General features: G+C 26.5%; 3 protein-coding genes across 9 annotated transcripts in view; all 3 read left to right on the plus strand.

Moving 5' to 3' along the window:
- The first annotated feature begins 3,887 nt into the window (after window positions 1-3,887).
- Window positions 3,888-5,878, plus strand: LOC112685917. Of its 4 annotated transcripts, none has more exons than XM_025557967.1 (2): window positions 3,888-4,675; window positions 4,748-5,878. In XM_025557967.1, the coding sequence occupies exon 2, from the start codon at window positions 5,065-5,067 to the stop codon at window positions 5,539-5,541; it is 477 nt and encodes a 158-aa protein (XP_025413752.1). In that variant the 5' UTR covers window positions 3,888-4,675; window positions 4,748-5,064; the 3' UTR covers window positions 5,542-5,878. The 4 variants fall into 4 exon arrangements, with proteins under 4 accessions (XP_025413752.1, XP_025413753.1, XP_025413754.1 ...); XM_025557968.1 differs by having other exon boundaries at window positions 3,888-4,632; XM_025557969.1 differs by having other exon boundaries at window positions 3,891-4,675.
- A 1,591-nt stretch (window positions 5,879-7,469) lies between these two features.
- On the plus strand, window positions 7,470-7,844 carry LOC112685918 (piggyBac transposable element-derived protein 4-like). Its single transcript, XM_025557971.1, has one exon. It carries the CDS (start codon window positions 7,485-7,487, stop codon window positions 7,833-7,835), a length of 351 nt encoding a protein of 116 aa, XP_025413756.1. The 5' UTR covers window positions 7,470-7,484; the 3' UTR covers window positions 7,836-7,844.
- A 3,742-nt stretch (window positions 7,845-11,586) lies between these two features.
- LOC112685898 (gastrula zinc finger protein XlCGF57.1-like) overlaps window positions 11,587-26,747 on the plus strand; it is a 67,858-nt gene continuing 52,697 nt past the window's right edge. For all 4 annotated transcript variants that reach the window (XM_025557943.1, XM_025557936.1, XM_025557941.1 and 1 more), the window contains exon 1: window positions 11,587-11,827. The gene's annotated coding sequence lies outside the window, so the exon portion shown is untranslated. The remainder of the gene's footprint in view (window positions 11,828-26,747) is intronic.

Genomic DNA, 26,747 nt, shown 5'->3' on the forward strand with positions numbered 1-26,747 from the left:
CATACTTTTTCATTATATAAACATAATTTAAGTAACAGACGATGCAATTTTCAAGAACACAATTTAGAGATATATATTATAAATTTTAATTCAGAAAAATGATATATTTTGTAAATATTATATTCATGTCCATAATATTATTTAAGTAAGTAATTAATGATTATATATTTGATATAATTTTACTATGTAATTTTAATGTATTTCATTTCAATTTTAACATATTTATACTGCTATTTTGATACATTTTCATTGCAATTTTGGCATCTTTTTAGTGCAATTTTAAGACATTTTTAATGCAATTAAATCCAGTCTTTAATTATAATAATAATTAAAAAAAGTTTTTTTTACCCAGCCGACGTAACCAACGTAAAATTACAAAAATCCTTATATAGTAAATAAAATATAAAACCTAACTATCGCTTATCGATTATAACTACAGATTATCAATACTAACTTTGCCATAATTTAAAACATGTTTAAGTTATAAATTATTTAAAGGCAGTGGCAGCGCGAAATATTTTACTGCCGCCACGTCACCACTGTTTAAAGGAATATTTACATGCATAAGATAATAACATAATAATTGTTTAAGTTGTATACATCAGGTCATCAGATCATTAATATTAGCAGTAGCGTAATTATGAGGGAGGGCATATGTAACATAACGCAATTTATTTCTAAACCATAAAATGAGTTTTAAGACTTGTGTAAAAACAAACAATTAGGTAAACATAGAATACATTTGAATATAATACAATATTTTTACATTTATTAATTTAACTTTTCGAATTTTTGTCAATTCGATTGGAGAACATTTCCTATCGATGGATCAAATACTTTTATTAATCTGGGTTCATCTCAGTGAGAGAAATCTCGCGTACAAACTGATATGACACAAAATAAATTTCAATAAAATATGATTATTAAACGATGCAATTTTACAACAAAATTGAGTTAAATAATAAATGTTGAACCTCCTTAAGGAGTCATTCTTTATTTTTAGTTTTAACCTAATGTGAGCCTTGTCATTATGGAATTTGAGGAACTTCTATTAATAAATTGTACTCAAATTAAACTATGTATTATAGATTATTGTTATATGATAACTTTTTGAACTTTTTAAAATCAGACTGCATGGGCATATCATATACTTACCTAAACAGTAATTGGTCAAAATATCCAAATTTATCTGTTTTTCCAAATATTAGTATCAAATTATTTAATTGACTTGTTAGTAGCAATAATATCACAGTTATTATCGATTATGACCGTTATGGGTATTGTTAAATTGAGGTATCATTCCGTTTTGACTTCTGGTTTTTACTGTTGGGTTTGATAAATTGCTCATTAAATTGAACGAATATTTAAATGGTCGCAAATGGATTACTGAAATTAAATTCTGTAAACGTTAAAATTATTTTTTTCAGTATGTTTATAAACTTTCGCTATTGAAAATAGGTATTGCCATTTGAAAATCAAAAGTTGATAATGTTTTATCAAATAAGGGAGGAAGTTAAAATTATCAAAATTGTAACACAGTGTAAAATAGTAAAACCTAGAAATTTAAAAAAAAAAATCATTTTAAAATTCCTTATTTCCCGAGATATTAACTGGTTCACGATAAAAAAATCACCCTGTATTTTGTGATATTATAACGATTCACTTAATTTATTATACTTTTAGTAATATATAGCGTATATAGGTTGACTTAATTTTATGAGCTAATTTTTATAATTTAATATTTAAGCTAATATTTTCAGATAATTTAGGTTTTTTTTATAATTAAATAATTTTATATTTGAGCTAGTTGTATTAGGAAGTTTAGTGTAATGTACTAATTTTCGGAAAAACAGATAAATTTGGATATTTTGGTTTGGATTTTTGGGTGTGGGTGAGTTGCGGCCCGGCGCACAGTGGTTTGAAATGTATATTTAGCTTACATAAAATTATTTTTTGCATTATAACTATATTTATTATAGTTATAACCAGTGGCACACAGACAGGTTACCAAGGGTTGCAATTACTTGTGGTCTCGTCGGGGATGGGTTGGTGGGTATATAATTGGATAACTTGGATACCAAACATTATAGAGTATGGCAAGCCAATGATATTATTATTATAACACAAACATTATATCTATACGGCACTGGGTGTAGACATTTTAATTTTGATAAATCTTAATTTGCCATATAATGTTTTTTTGATCATTAGCAGTACAATTTATTTGCAGTGGTACGAATGAGAAAATAAACAGATCACTGTCTGTTACTGATTGTGATGTAGAAAAATTAATCCTATAGTGAGCCTGGCCACTACTCCCATCACATCCCCATTTACACAACAATTCATATTCGCCTATTATTATATTAATATCATTTAATGTTGGTATTTTAAAAAGCCGTTCAACAATGTGATTCAACAAATCCTGGAGAAGTATTTCTGCGCTGTTTTCTGTATGGTAATATTTTTCAGATAAAATTGTTTTTTAGCAATAAGAACTTTTTCATATGGTGGATAAATATTAGACTTCCGATTTTTAGAACCAATTCTAATGCTAAAATATTGTTTTTTTGTTAGGCGATTACCAATAAGAAATGTTATGGCTTCATTAGCTGTGTAATGAACGAAAATAGATATATTATTACTTTGTAATGAATTTCGAATTTTCTTAGCACGTTTAGTAGTTGATGTAATCTCTTTTTTAATTAATGCTGCACTTCTATTTCCAGATTTAAACAATTTAGATGTCACAGCATATTTTAATTCCGGAGAAGTAAAAGTTTTTACAATATCCTGTACTTTTGTTTTTTTTACTCTTTCAGAACAAGAATTGAAATCTTTTTTCGTGCGCCCAGCATGATTACTACATATTTGAGACTCATAAGTAGGTAGAATAAATTATCTTTAGATCCAAATGGAATATTTTTTCATAATAATTTAAGTCGTTCTATTGCATTGAGATCATTTTCAATTTAAATCTACTGCATAAGAACGTATTAATGCCGAAATTCAGTCTTCGTATTTTAAATCCTATTGTTGCCCATTATATTTTTCACAAATTTTACTAAATAAAAATGTCCTTGACCTAATAGAATGAGGATTTAATGTGCTTATTTCTCGTACCATATTAAACAGATCTTCATATGTAAAATTGATTGTTTGCATACCACTACTAGAACATACTAAAAATCAAATAAAACCCAGATGGGCAGTTAAAGACAAGCGAAAGTTATTAGAATTGATTGATTACTGTATATATTAAATGAAAAATATTTGGTACAAGTGTTACTATTTGTTACTTTTATGTTAAAGTATTTTTAATGTACAAAACCTTTTTTTTATTAATATTTTAAGTTTTAGAATATAAATGTTCATTTCGATACCTTAGAGCACACATGTTCCATGTCCATTTTTCTAATTTTTGGCAAATCACTAAAGAAGTTTAGTTGTTTGAATAACTATAAAACTAGAACAAATATTCCTTTTTTTATAATAATTATCTAAAATAAAATATTAATTATGAAGTATTTGAATTAAAAAAGGCGGTTTTAGATACTTATGCTATCAAAATCAATTAAATAACCTTAAAAGTCGGACATTTGGACATAGCACATGTGTGCTCTTAGGTATCGATTTGAATATTGATATTGAAATAATTTTATTTATGTTTACCTCCATCTACAGTTTCCATTCTATACAATGTCTATTGCAAAATAATTTTAAAATGATTGGTATACTTTCAACCACAGTCGAACATAAAATAAATGAATGTTCGATAGTGACAAATAATACAGACAAATATTTGTATAATTTTATAAATAAATTGACTTAAGTAATGTGCAGTGGCGTATTTTCAATTTTTTCAGGGGGGGGGGTCCACAGTTTATACATAATTAATATTTATTTATTTTATTTACTTTATTTTATTTTTTTGAGAGGTTTTGGGGGGGGTCCAATACCCTGGGCCCCCCCTCGTAAATCACCACCGGTAATGTACATGACAATATTTTATCAAATTATAAATTGTATAAACTTATACGGGTAACATATAGTGCAAATTTATTATTTAGATAATATTTTATCATACTTTAAAATTAGTATTTTATGTAAGCTAAATATACACTTCAGACCACTGTGCGGCGTGTCGTTTCCGGTGTTGGAGACCGGTGAATTCCGGACCGATAATATTTTAGCCGTAGGTTAGTTGCGGCCCGACAATATTTTAGCTATAGGTGAGTTGTGGCTCGAATAATCAAACCCCTCCCGAAATTCAGGAAAATTATTTTAAATATGTATTTATATAGTAAAATTGGTATATAAATTATATTATTATGAAAATGTTCAACTAAGACATCATTGATCAGTGGATATAACTTTTGGAAAAAAGGAGGTAAGTATATTTACCACTACTCACATGTTGGTCCCGCAAAATTGTTCTTAACATTATTCAAGTAACCAGTGTAGCCACACCGACGATAATTGTATATTCTAAATCACGGGAAAATTTAACACAATATGAAGTTATCAATTATTTTTCGCTCCTTTTCGAAAAAATAATATTCCAATTCAAATATGATAGGATCGTGAAATGTGAAAATGAACTGATTTTTTAACGTTCAACCAAGCATAAAAGTATGTTTTAAATTTATATTAATATTGCTTTATTAGTAAACAGGTACCTATTTCAAATAAATAATAAATGGTATTTACATCAAAATAGATAAGTAATTTATTTTTATGATTTTAGTATGGACGAAGATAATATAAAGGACTATTTGTTTTCAATCACTGATGGGCAAGCTGAATATTCGGATATTGGCGGTGATTCAGATTATGAAGACGAATTATTAATTATTAGTCCACAGCACAAAATTACAAGAAGTACTTTATCACAATTATCCAGCAAATCTGATTCCATGTCATATGAATCAGATGAAAATAATTTACCAGTGACACCAGTATTAGATATGTATACTAACACACCATCACCAGTATTAGATATATATATATATTATCATACCAACACCATCTACTCTCAATGTGTTAGCTAATGATTTTAACATTATGAATATGCCTGTAGAAATAATTGAAAATAATGATGTATTTACTGAAATAAATTTAAATAATGTTTCTTCGGGCATTTTTCCTAACATACCGTCAATAAGCAACAATTCACCCATTGCCAAAAAAAGAAGAATTCCTCAACCAATATTGACTTTCAAATGGAAAAAACAAGGTAATAGATCAAAAACATTTAGGAGATTTAAATTCACACAACCTTTTGGACCTAATGTACCTGTTGTTATAAATAGTCCAATTGATATTTTCAAATTGTTTTTTGATGATAATATTTTATATACTTTCAAGACTCAATCTGAATTATATGCTGCTCGATGTAATCAACATTTTGTTACTTCAGTTGAAGAATTAAAAGCATTTTTTGGCTGTCTGATCATAATGGGATTTCATAAATTACCTACTATTCGTTCTTACTGGTCTTCTGATACCAATTTTCAAGGATATCATCTGTTATGCCATTAAAAAGATTTCTATGTTTGTTAAGATATCTTCATTTAAATAATAATTTGGCTATGCCTAACGAGGACATGTTAATTATGATAAACTATACTAAGTGTGACCATTGATCAACAAACTAAATGAAAAGTTTTTTTCAAATTTCAACCCATCAAGAAATATTGCTATAGATGAAAGTATGGTTGCTTTCAAGGGAAGAACCACACTTAAACAATATATGCCACTTAAGCCAATCAAAAGGGGAATAAAAATTTGGGCAGCTGCATGCTCTAAGACTGGATACTTACTACAGTTTGAAGCATATGTTCCCAAAGTGTGCGAAGTGTCCAAAGTGTCCACGATGTATGTATAAGGGCGCCGCGCCGTCATGAAATACTATTGGGTCTAACGTTTTCTTTATGATTAGTCATGCTATGACTTGGAGAGCAGCGCCCTGAAAAAACCTTAAATCAATATGGGCGCCGTGAGTCGAAAAAGTTTGGGAAACACTGGTTTAAAGTATATCAAGGTAAGCAACAGTGGCGTAATTAGAACTTTTAATGCCCGTGGCTAAATAATAGAACTGGCTCTTAGTTTTACAAATTTGGAAAAAGGAGTTATGATGAATTGCCTACAAAAAATAACCACCTACAAAATTCTGCTCTTTAAAGTTACAATCGATTAAAAACATGTTTAGTGTAATATTATTTTTATAATTTTAAAATTTTTACATTAAAAACTAAAGTGCAAATAAAATTATAATTTTCAATTTGTTTTTTAATCCCTTCTGCTTCATTTCGTACATCTAACTTCGAGCTGCAAAGTATACATTTTGTTATGCTTTTTGAGTTTCAACAAATCTAATTTTAAGCCCAAAAACTGCATAATAACGACCAGCTATATATAACCAGTGCTTGGGACTTAACGCACTTAAAATCATTAAAATAAGCGCTTAAAAACATAGTTATAAGCAATAAAATAAGCATTTAAAAATTTTAAAATCAAGCAAAAATATTAATTCAAAAAAAAAAAAAAAAACTATAAAATTATAACTAAAAAAATCAAATCAAATTAAAATAAACCTTCACTTTCAAGACTTTATGGATTTTATAGATTTTCTAAGGGTTTTTTCTGAAAAATAAAATGTAAACTGTTCTTTCTGTTTTTGATCATTCTGACGTTTGACACTTGGTTCTATTTTCAGCGTTGGAATATCTTTGTTAACCCTACAACAATGCTTCGGGCGGCGAAAAACTAAGTGACAACGTACATAAGAAGAATTATTTTTATTTTTAATTCTATCAAAAACGACTTTGCTGGAGAAAACTATAAAAACATTTAAAAAAACTGGTTAAATAAGCAAAAATAATCAGAAAAACTGGAAATAAATATTCTTTTGAAAAAATGCTGAAAAAAGCAAAAAAAGGCACTTTTAAATTTCATAATTGTACGTGTTATAACTTGATATACACTTCAATAGCACTCTGCTACATTTTAAGTCAATCCATAAAAATAAGCAAATGCTTTAATTCCCGAGCCCTGTATATAACTATAATGGTGATTTGTTTTTGAATTTGCTATAATTATTCTTGATGGGCCCTCTAGAGTCGTGGCCCGTGGCCCATTGCACGTCATGCCACTTTATCGGTACGCCACTGGTAAGCAAGGAGATCCAGAAATTGGTCTTGGAGAAAAAGTTGTGACACATTTAGCTAATCTTTATGACAATAAAGGATATTGTTTTTATTTCGATGGGTTTTTCAGTAATATTTTCATGGTGAATGGTATGATTAAAAAAAATAATTTTGCACGTGGTACTATCAAATTAAATAAAAAATATTTTCCATCTTGTGTTCTAAAAGATGATAAAGAACTAAAATAAGGATAGTTTGATATAGTTAGTTCTAATGAAATAACTATAAGTAAATTGGAAAGATAGAGGATAAAAGTGTGTAAATGTAATAAGTAACATGCATAATGGCAATTGTATTGGTTCTGTTTCTAGAAGGGATAATAGAAGAGATAAACAAGTAATAAAAGCTCCAATGGCTATTGTAAACTATAATAAGTACATGGGCGGTGTCAATCACTTTAATCATTTTCATTCATACTACAATGTGGTATGGAAGTTTAGAAGATGGTGGCTAAAAATATTTTATTATCTTCTAGATGCTTCTATAGTAAATTCGTTTATACTCTATCGAACAACAAGTAATCTCCATGACCCTAAAATATCAAAATTTACACACCTTGCTTTTAGATCAACATTAGCTAATCAATTAATCGGTGATTATTCTACAAAAAAAAAACTGGAAAATTGATTATTTGAAACCATTATTATCTTCAAAATATTGGTGATCATTTACCAACCAAAGGTACATATCGTCGGTGTGGATATTGTAGTACAAAAGAGATACAGAAACGTTCTAACATTATTTGGAAAAAATATGATATTGCACTTTGCTTAGAATGTTTTGCACCTTTTCACAAAAACCCACACTAATTAATAACATTAAATTTGTATGACTTAAAAGTACTTTTTAAATCTGGACATTAAAATATGTTGATACATTAAGTAAACTATAAGTTTGACTTATTAGTTTATAATACATTTTTGCTATTTTCTTTCATTTATTAGTTCAAGTTTTACTACTTTATTGTATACTTTGTACACCTATTTGTTATAAAAGTGTGCTTGGAATATTTATATAATTTTTTTGAAGCTTTAATTTTTTTAAATTTTAAAATTGTAATATTTTGTTATGTATTTAAAGACTTTGTTAATTTTAATGATTTATTGTCTAAACATTGAATTCATAAAGTCTGAATATCTTTTAAGTTTATATTTATATGTATTTTATATTTTCTTTATACATTTATTGGTTCACGTTTGACTATTTTATTTAATCTTGTAACTTTCATTTTTTTTTTAAATTTTAAAACATTAATATTTTGTTAATTAGTTCAAAGTTGTATTATTATGTTTTACCTTATTTTTTATTATGTTTAAATTTTAAAGTATTTTATTTGAGTCTGAATTTTAATTTTGTTATTTTATTTTTAATGATTTTGTTGATTTGGTTGTTTTTAATAAATAATAAATATTTATAATTTGTTAAGGTATTTATTTATTTAGTATAAAATAATATATAAAAAGTTGGCCTTTGGTAAATATTTAATATATATACCACCTTTATGTTTGTTGTCAATGGTCTATGGTAAATAAATATACCACCTTACTTTGTTGTACGAGTTGTTGTATGTACATGAGCAGTGGTAAATATACTTACCACTTATTCTATTGAATATCACAGAAGCAGGAATCTTGAACTCTTCTGAAACCTGTTTGTATGTTTTATTTTCTGAAGTTATTGCTAAAACTGCTTTTTCTAGGTCAATAGTTGTGTACACTGGTGGCTTCTTCTTTCTTTTGTAGGTTCGAAGCCCAAAGATAAATACAATTGGTAGTGTTTTAGATGTTAGGCATATTACCACCTATTCATTTTCAAATTTACAATTGCCCTAATTACATATTTACAATTCCCACTTTGTATAAATTCACAGGGGGAAATGTAAACATGCTTAAAAGTGTACTAATACTTGAAATACTAAATATTGACCATGAAAAATGGCTTTTTATGGATAAAATCATGTAATTGAAGTTTAAAACAAATCATTACTTACATTTTGAACGAGTTGAGAAGAAAGAGAAAATACACAAATTAATGTGTGTAAGGCATCTTTTCAACGAACTTTTTGTTTTTGATAACTCTAAAGATGCATCTCTAAACTGCTGTAATAAATGTATTTTGTGGAAGAAAATATATTAAACAGTAATATTAACAAGTTTTACGATTATAATTCATTTGTCTTATTAAGATACAAGAATCATTTACAATTACCCCTATTCACAATTACCCCACCTGACCCTATGACAACAGTTTTCACCGTTTTGTTTTTTTTATCCATATTGCACAATAAAAAGATAATAATTATATAAAATAGTACTAAACAGTAACACAACAATAATAATTATTTTTTGTATATAATATAGTAAAATTATAATAGCATCAACCGAAAAATGTTATATGATATAGTGATAACGGAGAATTGATAATAATGTGCATGGATCAGGGTAGTTTTGATCCGCTGGTGTTGTGGACTGCAATATTGTACGAGTGTACGACCGCGACTGGTAAATAACAGTGTTCCTCCATCACCGACACTGTGCATCCGTAAGCTTTTTACTGCCTATGGTAACCGTGTTTTCCGAATTCAAAGTAAATACCAGTTATACGTTTTAAAATTTTCGCCATTCCCTTTAAAAGTTATAATACCGTAACTCAATTTTCTCTGGAATATTTCTGAATGTAACTTAAGTGTTTTTTTTATCATGTCCAACCTTAATTTTCTTGGTGACAGTATTCCAAATATTGACCTATTATTCAAATATTCATCGGAAAGCGATTATTTGTTTAAAACTTCTTATGGAGAATCATATTTCAAATAAAATCGAAGCATAGAAATTTGTCGGAGAATTATCTTAGCTAATGCAATTTTAAAATTTCAATATAATTAAGAGCATGTTTTAAAAGTACACCGAAAAAAGTCCCCGTTGATTTCAACATGGGTAGTATACGGAATAGACGTTATAAACATTATATTTTTATTTTATCTAATTCTTTGTGTATGCCGTACCATCTGAATAAATGATTATACCGCGCCTATAAAATAACAAGTGAAATAAAAATTGATGATAATTTAAGTAATAGGTTTCGTCGACTTCCTCAATTCTCGCCTCCAATGTGGAAATTACACCAAAGTACCTTACTAAATTGCAGTTAAACCAATAACGTGTGCGAGGTTGTGGAAAAATAGGTTTAGTCATTTGGTTGGGCATAAGAATCCATTAATTTGGAAATTATTGAAAAATATGAAAAACGAAGTGGGGGTTGATAAAGTGAAATTAAGTGAAATTGGGCAATCAATTTAAAATGGATCACATAAAAGGTATATAATGCAAGCCTGACTAAAAACATGTAAGCAATTTACCAAGGGAGAATTATATATATTATATAACTATAAGGATTCACTTGATTTAAATATTACCAAGAACTTTATTTGTAAATTTTGAGCCTGAGTTAAAGAAAAAATTAGAGTCCTCCCCTATAAGTAAGTCTAAATACGCCCCTGTCTGAAGTTAATTGTTTTTAATAAAATGCAGTACAATGATAAATTTCATAATTTACGAATACTTTCCAATTTCGAAATCTTTCACCAATACTATGGTTTGTTGATTGTAATTTTATAATAGCTAATAGATTAGACAATAGGTAAGCTGTAAGAGTGGAGATGAGATGAAAAAAATAATTATTTATGATAAATAATATTTGATAAAAATTACACTTCTGGTTTTGATTTATTGTTTTATACCAAGTGACTAAAAACTAAAAAATTTATCAGAAAAACCTAACAGCGAAGGACATTAAAAATTTTCAATTGTTATTAGAGTTGACAATTTTAAATGTTTACATTAATGTTATACACAAAGTATTAAAATAAAAAAAATATACATGAATGGAATTTTTGTATGTTTCTATTGATTAGGGTCATTAGACTTGGACCCAGTTACGACACATATTAGTAGTTATGTATTTTATTATTTAATACAAATAAAAGTTATTTTTCAAAACCTGTTCAGAATTACTTCGACAGTACATTAAAAATAGTAGTCTAAAAATACAATTTTGAATTAACTGTTTTAAAAAGTCGCTTAGATACCGGAGTGTCTTTTTTTGTATTGGTCTAATTAGTTGAAGTTTTTTTTTTTTTACAACATTTGGTCTATATTGGAATAACTATTGAGAAATTGATAACTTGCCGCCTTTCATTTATATCTAATTCTTTATCTAATAAAATATTTTCCGTTCAGATTTTTGAAGTACTCAAAACCGGTGTTAACAATAAAAATGTATAATGGAAATATTTCATTTGGTATCACTAAACACCATAGGCGCTGAAAACCAATCAAAAACGTTCATTGCATTGTACCATCGTATTTCGTATTATCACATAACCAAATAATCAGACAGTTGACATCCTTCACTTAAGCATGTTCATAATTACTCGTATGTAGTTTAAGATGTATTCTATTAAAGTTAAGAGTGTTTTCATTTAAACTATTTATAAATTCGTATTATTATTTTTTGTTTTGTGTGTACGTACGCATGCAACTTGTTGCACAAAAGTCGTTGATGCCATTTTTTGAAATCGATTTTCTTTTCAAGATATCATAACACTTGGATATTGAGAGGTAAATATGATTTTAATTATATCCATTCTTTAAAATTATTATACTGAAATTGTAAGCGTGTTACATCTTAAAAGGTTAGTGCAAATTGCAATCCTTTAAAAGAGTTTATCTTGATTTGTTAACATTTTTGATTTTTGTACTTATTTTACTAGAAATGCATTTTTTTGTTCCCCAAGAGGCTGAGATGTATCTAAAGTATCTTCTCATAACATATCAAGAGTTTTAAATATTATGAATATTTTAATTTTTTATTTTTTTTAATTTTGTATTATAAAAATATTTAGGTCTATTAATTATTATTAGTGGTATAATTTATTCCATTATTTTTGATTTTGACCTGCACTCTGTCCAAAAGTGAACAAATTGGACATAATGTACAAAACCTTTGTAACTTTTAATATTATAACACAATATAAAACTTTGCAAAATTACAAATGGTTTTGAAAGGTTTTAACTGGTTCTAATAAAATACACTTAATGTTGATTTTAAATTGTTCAATTTTATATATGTGTACTAATGTTATCAATATTTACCAGTCATTAGTGAATAGTTATCAGTTGATGTTTAACTAGCAGACCTACACTTAACAGTTATGTGCCAACTATAAGGTTGGGCGTACATAGAGACATAGCGGTGCAGCACAGCATAGTTTTTTGTAATCTATTAGAACGTACTAGTGCATATTGAGAGTCAGGACAGACCTGAACTGTTTACTGTTCACGTGCCACATGTATTTGGAACATTTTCCAGCTATGCAAGCTTAACATAATTTCAATACTTTTAATTTTAATTCAATATTGTTTTATATTTTAATTTTATTACGGAAAAGTCTGTGACTAAAGCCATCTGAAATTGCACTGTCTTAAATGACACTAGTCATGTCAACTATATGAAGACAAAATTAAAAAATTAAATATATTTTATAAAATTACTTTTATATAATTTTTTATGTGTACTTAACGAATATAATAAAAAAAGTTCATCAAACTTATCATCAGAAACTGATTCAGAACTTCAATTAATTAAATTTTTTGCTATAATTTTGCTTATGATTAAGTGAATTGTGACACAGAACTGCATAGTAATATGCGCTCACATAAGTCACACAGTTTTTCCTGTGCTGCGTCACCTGTGCCCCAATGTACGCCTGACTTAAACAGATCCATCTACTGGATAAGTTTTATAAATTTATAATATTATCCAATATTTTCTATCTAATTAAGTCTTTATTTTTGCAATACATTTTTAAAATTAAAATATAAAATGTCAGTTTAAAACTATTTTAATATATTTTAAGTTTGTTAATAAGCATAGGCGAAACTACTTAGTATATAAGGGGGCAAAAATATAATTACATATCTAACGAAAAGGTTGTCTGAAGCTAAATGTCGCTTTACTTCCTATATATTATTGTTTAAAATTATTCATTTTCTAACATTATGTTAGATAAGCGAAAATTTAAAATTAAGATTTAAAAAAAAAAAAAAAAAATGTTATAGTAATAGTTCTAACCAGGTTTTTTGTACTTATTTTAAAACAAGGTATGTTAAATATCAGAGGGGGCACTGTACCTCCTAATTTATTCTTGGGGGAAATTTCCCCCTTTGCCCCCCACAGTTTATGCCTATGTTAATAAGTCAAGTTAGACATTTAAAATTGTTATACCTGTAGAACTTATAAGTACTATTATTTAAGTATTAAGTATTAATTAAAATTATTCAGTTTATTTATTTATCCATGATAAAAATTATGATTTTGTCCAATATGTCCAAATAGGAATATAATACATTATCAAACCTGATTATTATAATTATTACCTATATATTATATATATTTTTTTTATTGGTGGTAGATGCCCATTTACATAAATTTATTAATATCAAATTAATTTTGAATGTATCATTTTTTACACAATTTTAAGTGTATAATTACATTATTTATACATTCTTAACTGGTTATATAGCAGTCTAATAGATCGATAGCTCTGTAATTTTAATCTTTATATTATTAAAATTGTAGTTTTTATTTTTAATTCACGATACCCCTTTTACATGTACAGACAATTTCAATGTATTAATATTTAACATAAATATTGTATAATTTATTATTGAGAAGTTATTTTGTATTGTTAGTGTTGTGATTTAGTATTCTTTTATCAAGTTTGTGTTTTTTGATTATCAATGAGAGTTTTTGTTTTCAATATGCTGAGCATAGTAATTCCTATAATTCATTCCTTTAATCTATGTTTATTCTTAAAACTTGTATTTTAAATTCAGTTACCAGGTTAGCAACCATAGTTTTATTTTATTTATCATAGAGAATTCCAAATAGCATTTATATATATTGTAACTGATATAAAATCTGTCTAATGTTCATTTTTTTATTAAGATTCTAAAGTTCATTTTTATTATTTGTTGTAGAACCAATTAAATATAATGAACCAATGGAATTTCTAAAACAATTGAGTAATGATCAGTTATATTTGTTTTACGTCAACCTTAAATCTATCTATAAAATTAATATATATCCATTTACCCATGAAGTAAAATTTTAATTTATTCTCTTCATAATAACAATAAATTTTTATTTTACAATTAAAATTTAAACAAATAATTTACAGTTCATACAAATGAAATAGAATATAAACATAGGAAGTGAACTTTTTTGATAATAGTCGTGAAAAAAAAATATGATCATGTTAACCACAGATATATTAAATATATATATTTGTGATGTCAACATAAAATGTTACAGATACACAGATGATTTTATTATTATAGTTTATAGGCCACGAAAAGATAAGAGTGCCATATTGTATAATTTTATCATTACTGTTTGGATACGCTGATAAAAAATACCCAATAAATAATAAATTATAAATACCATGGCAATAGTCAATACAATATATATATATTAATATTACATGTAGGATATATCAAATTTATGGGGCGATTCACCCATTACCCATTCCACATATATGTCATTGTGTAAATCTTTCATTATTAAGAAAACGAAAGACAAATAGATTATTTAAATTTTTTTAAGAGATTAAAAAAATTATATTTGATTCTGGTGAACTACAATTTGGTGCACTTTGTTACATGGAAGATTAATTACAAAATATCCATTAGTTTTCAAGAATTAAAACTAACAAAAAGTAATAAATAAAAGTGGCATATAAATTGATTTTATTTTTTTTTGTTACTATCCAAAAAACTATTATCATAGATATATAAACTTAAATTTGTTGTATTTTTACTTTTTTTGGACTATCTATGGATATTAAAAAGTGTTTATCTTTTTTTGTGAAATTTCAATAAAATAATTTTAGTTAACAAAAATACTTAATAATTTATAATCATTTTCTCATACACATATCTTATTGGTTAATAAAAAAAATTAATGATTGTTTGAATTTTAAAATGACAAAAGTCAAGAAAGTACTCAATAAGTTTGTTGTTATTTTCATAAAATATTTTTATAGTAAAAATTTGAAAATTGGATACAAGATTTTTTCATAAGGTTTTATTTGTAACCAATAAAAAATGTAATTATTTTAATGAATTTCGATTATTCAAAACATTTATTAAACAATTATATTATATAGCATTTTATAGACATGATAATTTTTTATATATTTTAATGAAATTTGTGTTAATATAGGTACATACAATTTTAGATTTTTACAACATTTTAATCAGTTATAGTTATATCACAGGAGGTATAATAACAGTTTGATTATGGACTTAAAAATATTCTAAATATCAACCTATACATGATTCTTATGATATTTTAAACTAATATTTACTATTCAATATTGAGTATCTAAACCATCATTCAATACTTCCAAATCAATGTTAAGAATTTTCAAAATATTTATTAAACCTTTTAATCTCTCTATTTACTATCATTTTAAAGAAACTCACCATAAATTTCCCACAATTGTGAGTAATTTTGATATTAAATCACTTTTCCATAAACCTTATTAAAATTATCATTATCTGTATTTAGTTATAGCTATATTGTATATTAAATAACTAAATATCTATGTATATTTTGTAAACATTAGTGTTATATCATCAACTACATGAATATCATATGCTATATTTAATTGAATGTTAAAAAAACTTGTAAGATTATTAATTTACTGAAAATTTTAAATTAAATAAATATGAAAAAATATATTTTATATTAATTTTATCAGAAAAAATATTCTGACATTAAAATGTTTGAAATCATATTTAAGGTTGGTCTTGTAAAATATATTTTTTAAAAGTATTCAAATGCAAATATAGGTACCTGTTTTTGAAGTATATTCATGACTTAAATGGCTGCAACAAATTAAATAGTTCAGTTTCCATAATTCTTAATTAGAAATAAAATGTAATTGGAAAATGAAAATAAAACAAATTTCCAATTTTGTTATGAAACGGTTAATTGATATGGATAGTCATTTAGTATATTACAGTCATAATAGTGCATAGTGTTAAAGATTATAAAAAGGGTTTTTAACAGTTCTGTTATTCGTATTGAAATTGTCTGAAATAGGTATTTAAAATATTACATGAAAAGTATTTGAATAATTTTACACGAGTACTTTACAAGACTGTTTATGGTCAACCATAACCAAAAAAAAATTTCTTACGAATCAGCTGTAGCTAAAAAAAAAAATAATTATAATTAGATTATCAGAATTTGAAATATACATTTTCAAATACCTCACCTAAATGTTTACAATGATTTGACTGGATAAAATGAAATAAATGTTTTATTGTCAAATATTTTTACTATTATATTACATATTTCTTTTTTTATTTAAATTTTTAATAGTATATTAACTTAAATCAGTTATAAAGTATCAATTTAATTTTTAAAATCAAATCTTGTAATATTAGAACACATTTTTATCATCAAAACTACACAAAAAAATTCTGTTTATGCTATTAACATTGCTTTGTTGAACATTATTATAGTTATTAATAGAAATTTTAATTTCTAATGCTAATGCAGTAAACACGTGATAGCAAATAAGTGATTCTGATGATGATTTTTTGTGCTGGTTTTTGCTAGAAAACAACGTTTTTCTAAAGAGACGTATAACTAAGACATGGGTCCATGAATTTAATTTAGATCGATATATACAAGAATTTTATATCACGATTGTGGTAAGCTTTCACTCTTTGGTCCCACAGACGAGGTTCATCTTTCACAAGTTGTATTAACAACTCCTTGTCAATTTTTCCATTCCATTCGTTTAATTTTTAACTTTTTAACTTTTTTAACTCGGCAAGTTTTAACTTTACTAACTACACGTCAGACTAGAAACAAACATGATTGATCGGCCGTCAAATTGAATAGTGTCGGGAATTGAGAATTCGGGAACTTCGTTTAAATTGTAGGTACTAACATTGAGATCAAGATATTTGTTTTTCTTTCGACGTCGTCCGACCATCGGACAACGTCGGATCGGATAAAATACGGATCTAGTGTAGGTGCGGCCTAAGGTTAGGCCGGACCGTTTATATTAATAAAATAAATAGGGCATTAATTTAACTTAAATAAATCGGGCCGGGTCAGGCTATATTTTTATGCAAAAAATATTGAACGGGCTTGGGCTTTAATATTCAGGCCCGCGCAGAGATTCAATACGCACCTATGGTAACTATGAAATATGAACTATCGAATAAAATCTATGACCATTAGTTGTATAATATATTATTATTTAATATTAATTTTCATTTTATCATCCGATATCAGTGATTAAACAGCAGCAGTTGTCTATAACAGTTAGTGATAGGCGAATTGAATTGATCTTTTTCTTGCGATGAATTGATTATTTGAATTGATTTCCTTGGTCTGATTTTTTAAAAGATCGATTAATTTTTGTGAATCGAATCGTTGATACGATATTTTATGCGAATCGATTCATTATTGTTTGTTGATCCGATTATGTAATACAAATTAAAATTTATTACTAGGGCTCGGATTTTAAAGCAAATGCTTCTTTTTATATATATAAGATAGAAATCTAATTTTTATACATTAATTCGTTTCACGTTAATCTGATTCGAAATAAACGAATTTATTTTTCCTTTTTTTAGTATAAATGCTTTTTTTGCTTTTTATTGCTTTTTTCAGTTATTCTAGCTGTGAAATTTTTATTTGTTTGTTATGCTATAGTAATGAAAAAAATGTGTACATAATTTATAAGAAATGTGAAAACCCACAATAATAATTATAAAATTAATAGAAATATAGATATTATATTTTACCTATCGCCGGACCGTGACCGTACCATTAGTGTGGAACGACCTTAAGGTCGTATAGATTATCGATTTACAGACACAGCTTATAAAGCTTGTAGAAACTACTTTCAGTACTCACTAATCGTATAACATCGATATCGAAGTATGCACCGATTACTTCTGTGGATATAGAGCGGTCATTTTCTATGTATGAAAAAAACATCCTATCAGATAATAGAGTCAGTTTCACTTCTGAAAATCTTGCCAAATATATGATGGTAAATTCTTTTTTTTAATTTAAATTAATTTTTCAATTTTTTTTTTATTCAGTTTTATAAAATTATGACTAATTCATGTTAATTTTTTTTATGCTTTTTTTTTAAAAATAAATATGCTTCATTTTTGCTTTTTAAAACAATTTTGTGCTTTTTTTGTTATTAGGATCTCTATTAAAAATGGCAAAATTCTAACCCATGGGTTGACCCAAATGTATCCTTTTTTTAGGAGGAAGGGTTAGGTGAGATTTGGAAAGGTACATATAAAGGAAAGTGGTCAAATTTTCTTCATAGCTCACCACACACAAAATTCCTGCGCACGCCTATGAATATAATATAAAAAATAAAATAAATGTATTTAAAATTTTTTTTTTCATTCTTTCGAATAGTTGTCTATCATCTAAATAGATAATAATAAAATATTACAAATTTTTTTAATGTGGATCATTTTATAACGAAATCAAATTACGCATGGCTGTGAATACTGAATTGGGCTTTTTGTCGGGTCCATACTTAGTGAAAAATCAAATAAAACATAAGCGTAACTTTCAAAACACTGGCAGATGTTAAAAAAAAACTACATAAAAGTCAATTCTAAGTGGATCCGACATTAGATTAAAAAAAAACCTCAAATACTTAGGATTCACCAGATTTAAATATTATCAAAATTTGACTTGTAAATTTTGAGACTGATTTAAAGAAAAAATTTGAGTCCTTCCCTAGAAATAAGTTTAAACACGCCTTTGTCAACCCTAATAATAGGCCTATGGACTTTTTCTACTTGGAGACGGTATATCAGAAGAAATTTTAGTTTGACGCGTGATAACTTAACGGCATTCAGATTTCCGTGTGTGCATGCGATTTGGTGTAAATGCCGTAGTGCATTATAAATGTAATTAATTGTTTGCAATTTAAATACAAATGTGCATAAAAATGTATAAATAAACATATAATGGTTTAATATATGAGCTAAATTTATATACGCACCAGTAGCTAAGTAACGAAGTAGTATTGACGTATTTGGTGGAATAGCTTTTCTGAAATAAGTATCTTTGTATTTTAATACTAGGTACAATCATTTGAAAGAGTTAAAAATTGTTGATTAATTCTAAAAATGTTTTGAAAATTCGCTAATCTTCTTTGTTCAAATTATTTAATAAATTTGTTCCATTTCTATGCCCTTAAGATATCCACCAACGTGGAAACTTTCTTTGTTCTTTACAATTTTTTTGTAAAATATAACGAATGACGAAGTATTCAGCACACTCGATAGCTACATCGACATTATGGCTTGTCGTATATATAATTAAAATTAAAATAACTAAATGTATATGTTAGTACCACAAGTTTTCACAATATCTGGGTGGAACATACTAAATAGCGATACAAAATGTTTTGTTTTTGTGAAAATTCTAAATTGATATTTACGCTGTAGTATGAAATGAAACCGAACGATTAGTGTACGTGTCTACGTATGACCTAGTGAAAATGCACCTTAAAGGTTATGTATACAAAAATCATTATCTCATAAGTTTGAGCTTAATTATATAACTACTAAATTTACTTAATTTTTTTCGCAAATAATAATGCTTTCTTTAATTTTACCTTGAAGAGTTTTCGCGCGTTGTGCTGCCGAGGTAAAAATATTCTTATGTAAAAATTCTTATACTTATGATGTATAGCTTATTGCCCATTGCCTTTAAATAATTCCGCAATTGTTCCATAATCTAAATAATCTTAAATGAGCATCCCTTACATTAAAACTTCATATTTTGTAAACCTAAAACTAGAATAATAATATATATTATTATAGAATAATAAAATATTATTTTTTTATAGTTATTGATTGAAATTAAAATTGAAATTTATGTTCAATTTGTATTTATACATTGGAGCTACGAAGGTTCATCTTATAAAGTGGGTAAAGTAAAATATTAGTAGCTTTATTCTCGATCGCTGGCTTCAATGTTTAGGAAGTTACTACATTATGCAATTATTTAATTTAAAATGTGTCGAATTATTATCGATAAAAAAACAAAAATGAATTGCAAAACTACTTTTTTTGCAAGAAGTAGATGAAGAACAAGGCGTCATAAAATATTTATTGTCAAATGAAAAAAATGAAGTGCATGAAATGTTCTTAGCCAAAAAAACTGAAAGATTTTTCAGTGTCCTAATAGAAAAACATTTATGGCAAGATGAAATCAAATTCAGGACATTTTTTATATTGAGCTGGGATAAATTTAAATATGTATTAACTGTAACTGTATGTTTCGAGATTTTTACCAAGCTTCATGTTTTCGGGTCACGTGGCTTGTACGTCTTAACCGCTCTTCGAGTAGTAATTTGAATAATTTACTATTATACTTACTCAATTTCAGTAAAATTGTAATGTAGTTTTTAAAATTATATACACAGAATATTATTAAATATAAACTGTATAATGATTTTTATTATTAGTAATCATTGGAACCTAATTGTTTCGGTTATTAAACTTATTCTGTTATCAATAGATACGAAATATATGTCGAGTAGCCGCTCGCCACACTAATTACTTTCAATTGCTGGATCAAATTGCGCCACCATCATTACAAAAAAACGGTTCATTTTCTTACTTATTAAACAATCGAAAATAAAACTAGAACAGTTCATCATCGAACTTGTGTCCATGCTTACTATTCTGATTGGGTTTGTATTAATTTGTTTTAAGAACACTTATTGAAACTTCTTTCGTCAGATTATGTAAATATTATAATTAAATATCGAACTTATAACAATATGTACAAATGTAAACTATTTAACTGTAATCATATTCCGAAAAATTAATTTACCTACTGTGGTTTTTTTTTCATTATACATTTTTGCATTATTAAATTGTGTTTTCGAATTAATCGTAATAGTAGATAATACGAACTTGGTTCAAGATTTTCTTTGATGTTTAAGAGTTCACTGATTAATGATAAATTCATTGTATCTTATATTCAGTAGCTGATGCCCAGATTAATAAAAAAACAAAACAGAATCCACTTCCAAGACAATTGCTGCATTGAAAAATAATTTTTTGCTTTGGCCACCAAAGATATTATTATATATTTGTCTAGGTAGCATATGAATACTAATTTATTATTTAAAAATGGAACCAAAAAATAATTGTACATATAATAATAAATTAGTTTTGAATAATCAAAACATCACGCACATCAGCTTATAATTCTAAGTATATATTTAATAAATAATTTATAAATTAATGAAATTATGTGATTATTTTGTTTTTTATTATTATTTATAAAATGTTTTTACATATTATTTTAATATTTTTTAATCTTTCTGTTGTACACTGTATTGTCATTTGTATGCATAATGTTGTTTTGTAATAAGGACACTCGAATATGCAACAAAATAAAATAAAATAAATATCAAGTTTTAAATCAAGGTGTTTAACAATATACTATGATTTTGTTATTATGTTTCCTTATAACTAGTGTCCGGATTTAAATGCACTTAAAATCATACAAATATTCTCTAAAATATAGCTAAAAATGTCCTTCAAAAAATGCATTTTACCACAAAGATGACCTTATAAATTATAAAATGACATTATTAAATTTTATTTAACATTATTTAACATACTATTTAATAAATTAAAATCACAAACACACGTAATACGATCGTTGCGTCTGCGATGTAACACGAACTGACTGATTATTTGTTATTTGACTAAATACTGGTGAAGTTCCACAGTCAATAATAAATTAAGAAAAGATAAAAACTATAAAGAAGAATAAAGATTGACAGTATGTATGGAAAAATCCGATAAACCTATTTAAATATCAAGAAAATAATTTATCTTTTGATTTTATTTTGAATAGGCTAAATTTGTTTAGTATATTAAACAAATATTCATTAAAAACCAATAAAATAACCCAATAATACTAAAAATGCTCCAAAAATGAAAAAAAAAAAAAAAATAATAAAATAAAATATTTAAGAGAAAAGATGCTTTGTTTTACTAATGGAGAATTGACCCTGTTAAATTTTGTAAAATACGTGTCTTAAAAACTTATTTCCTAGCTTAAACTTATTATTAACTATAAAACAATATTTTAAGTTAAATTAAGCTAATTCAATAGTACATTTAATTAATATTATGATGATTTTTACATCAGACTGTTAACGTAACAAAAAACAAAAATTGTTGCGAGACATACTAGCCAACCTCCACGTGGTGTTTCTTGGGTAATGCTAATAGACTACTTATGTACTCCATAAAATAAACGAGGACAAAACTTATGTATTCCATAAAATATACCGGTTGTGTAGTTATTTTTTTAACACCTATCTGCGTTCTGAAAGTTTCGCTTGTGTTTTATTTGATTTTTCACTAAGTATGGACCAGGGCTTAAATCAAAATAATATATATTGTTTACCGTTATGGGACATTTAAACGTTATAATTATGGCTAGGATTTTAAAGTATAATAAATAACAAAAAAAGCACATAATTGTTTAAAAAAAGCAAAAATGAAGCATATTTATTTTTTAAAAAAAAGCAAAAATAAAGCATAATAAAAAATTAACATGAATTAGTCATAATTCATAGACAATTGTTTGCTCTTGATACGTTCGAAAACATTTAATTAATCCTTTGTAACTACATGTTTTTAAATTCTATTAAGACTATAAAATAAAACACCATAAGATATACATTTGCAGCGCGTTATAAATTGCATGATGCAGATTTAAGAACCATGGGCTAAATGTTCACACTCCATAATATTTTATTCAATGTTATTCACTACAGTTAACAAAATACATTAAACACAGCGTACACTGTAATCTGCAACAGCTAAATATTTCAATCAGTTTTATGGTTCATAACAATTTTTTCTAATTTATTATTAAATTATTATTAGTTTTTTTGTTTTCGAGTTATTTTAGAAGCGTATACTCGTAAAATAATATTTTACATTAGGTATACGCCGAAAATCGAAAATCTGCTGATGTGTATACGCCAGGGGCGTATTTATGGGGAGGGCCGAGATGGCCATTTTTAAAGATTATTATTTTTAACATGGATATGTCTTAATGCTGGGGGTTTCCGAAAATTTGTCGTGACACTGAGAATGTTGCTTATGCGATAATTTAAAATTTTATACTTATGAAGTATGTTTATTCTTTTAAAAAAATATGTGGTAAATTGTGACTCTAATAAAAAATTTGTTTATTACAATGTAGTTTTTATATTTTTAAAAAATAATAAATCATTAAAAATATTGAGTTTCTTATTTCTCTAATGGTGTAAAGACAGTCGCGAAATCTTTTAGTGATAAAGTAATTTTTTTCGTAATATTGTGCTACCTCCTTCTTTTCTACCCAAAAATCAAATACATAATCGGCCCCCTCCGAAATGAAAACCTATATACGCCACTGGTATACGCCGTATACCCGCGTATACGTACCAATACACCCCTGCCTTAAACGATATTTTATTTTTGTTATTCTCATAATTCTATGTACATAACTAGAGCCCAGAATTATACACCTTAAAAAAGTGTCAAATATGATGCAAATATGCAAAGAAAAAGTATCTAAATATGCTAATATATCCATTATGTTACACTTTATAAAATGTGTTTTTTTTTTAAAAAACCACACTTTTACACCAAATAAAATTCTAAATATTTTATCAAAAACAAAATAAATGATAATATCCACTGCTTTGTATTTCAAATAATTTAAACCAATCTTAAACTTTAAGAAACTTGAAAACGAGAATAAAAATAAAAAAAAACTAAAAATAAATATTTTAAATTATTTGAAGTTACCTATTCTCAAAAAAAGGAATGGAAAACTTAAAAAAAATACAAAAAAATTAAATTTATTAAAAACCCATTAAATATGCTTGTTATATACATTTATGAATAAATATGCAATAACCTTAGAAATATGCAAAATATGTAATATAAAATTTGGTGTTTAAATTCGGTATGATATGAATCGTAGACATTTTAAACCTCCATAGACGTGCATACACTTAGTACAAACATTCAACTGCATAATATCCGGGCTCTATTCATAACTTATAAATAAAGCAATCATATTTGTTGTATAACAACAAAAAAATGCACTTACCACGTATAATATATATACGTAATATTATAACTTATGTAAGGTGTATTACTACTAATGCTCATCGGTGTTCACCGAAATTATTTTTGATGAAGCAGGTTATACGGGTTCTGCGCCGACAATATCCGACATTCAGAAGCATATTTATAAATTATAATTGGTAATGCTTATTTGTATTTTATTAGTTGATACATTTATTACAGTTTTAAACATCTTTTTTACATTACCTAGTAATTTAAGTTAATTTTACAAAAATAACTATGTTCAAATCTATTTTACTGATAGTTATAAATATTTTTCTATGGCAATTTTTATTATGTTTCAATCGTTAATCGTTTTCTGTTATGTTATTCGATATTAATTTTAATAGTTTTTTGTTTATGTTTCGTTATCTGTTATTGATTTCAATCGCTTTTTGAATAGTTTAACGTTATACTTATAACGTTTTAAATAAGTTTTGGTATCCTGGTATGGACACTAAATATCACTATAAAATGATCCACATTAAAACAATTTGAAATGTTTATCTCACATATGATCGATTCCTTAAATACGGATTCATGGGGGGGGGGGGGGTCCCCCCCCCTTCCCCCCCCCCCCCTAAAATACGTATACGTAATAAAACATACAATAATAATGTATCTTTACGAGTATATTAGCCAATAAAAGTATTTAAATTACAAAATTATATAATTATTTTGTTTTCATATCTAAATAAAAATAAGGTCATTCAATATGATGACCCGGTTTAGGGATTTCAAAATCTGGTAACTCTACCCATTATCATTATTTAGTTTTAGGACTGAAGAGACGAAGGACAAACTTCCAACACCATTATTTTAATAATAAATTTATTTATTTATACAATAAAAACTATATTTCTATATATAATGAATAGTGAGTATTTTAATTTAAATTATCATGAATATATTTGGGGGTGCTAATTTCGAAAATGGGGGTGTTAAGCACACCCAAGCTCCCCCCAAGTTGTGACTATGATCCTATTGCACATACACAATATTTTAATTATTCAACTAGATTGATACATTGAAATTATGTATTAATTATACTAGCTGTATTCAGAGGTTTATTACAACTATATCGATTAGCCACGACCACAGACTGAGTATAAAATTGTCTATATACGCAATGCTTGAAGTGGGGGAGGGGATACGGAGTGATGGCATCCCTCTACTATTTTGTATTTACAGTTTTCATCTCTCTATTTATTTTGTTTAGAATAACGCATTCCTCCTAAGACTTGTATTTTAAAATGATATACTTATCATTTTTATCTTTATATATAAGACATTTTTTTTAAAAACAGTCGAGAAATCTTATAGTATTAAAGTAATTTTTTTCGTAATAGATTTTTTCCTCCTTCCCTTCCTCCCAAAAATAAAATACATAATCGGCCTCCTCCGAAATGAAAACCCACGCATACGCCATTGTATGTTGATAATTACATTATATGTACTCATACCTATGATAAAATTAATATTTTTATTTTTTACCCACTTATTCAGGTAGGTATCATACAAAATATTTGTGCACTGCCTTATGTGAATCTCATGAGCCGCCACTGCTGGGGTAGTAGTAAAAATTGTACGTAGTATACGTAGCGTATTAATCTGTGTGGCCCCACTGTATAGAGAACATATCGTACAAAGCATATATATCATAGCGTTTTGTGTGGTATCAGCAAAATTAGCTTAATCGTAGCGGTTTAGTTGAAATTTACATACTCATGGACATAACTCATCATCGGTCGATTGATTGTTAGGAGGGGATTAATATCGGTTTACAAAAGGATTGTTTTCGTTAACATTATCAGTTGCTTGTGTGTAAATATGTTATTATTATTCGTGTTTACTTACTTTTGAATGAGCAGTGTCGTTGAGAGGAGGGACATTGGGACTATTTTGCCTCAGGCCTCAAACTTTAGGTGGCCACAACATTCATTGCTTTTTTTTGTTAATCCCATAACCCCCACTGGTTTGCAACTGTAAAGGCCCCATTCTTTAAGTTTCTCTATGCCCCACTAAACTTTACGATAGCCCTCTGAATAAGAAACAAATTGACAACATAATTTAAAAAAATATTATAATTATTATTATATATTATTTTGAAATACTATGTATTTGATCACATATTAATACTATAAGCGGGAAAAAAGAAATGAGACATTGTTTAAATTGTTTAATAATAAAACTAAAAATCAATAAGTATCCTCATGATCTACATAATTTAGAAGATTCTAAAAATGCGTAT

Source organism: Sipha flava, unplaced genomic scaffold, assembly GCF_003268045.1.
Source record: "Sipha flava isolate LNK unplaced genomic scaffold, YSA_version1 298_pilon_pilon, whole genome shotgun sequence".
Classification (NCBI taxonomy): Eukaryota; Metazoa; Arthropoda; class Insecta; order Hemiptera; family Aphididae; genus Sipha; species Sipha flava.

Bases quoted from the DNA above. Each gene is read 5' to 3' on its own strand.
- LOC112685917 (XM_025557967.1), top strand. From the start codon at position 5,065: ATGAATATGCCTGTAGAAATAATTGAAAATAATGATGTATTTACTGAA.
- LOC112685918 (XM_025557971.1), top strand. From the start codon at position 7,485: ATGCATAATGGCAATTGTATTGGTTCTGTTTCTAGAAGGGATAATAGA.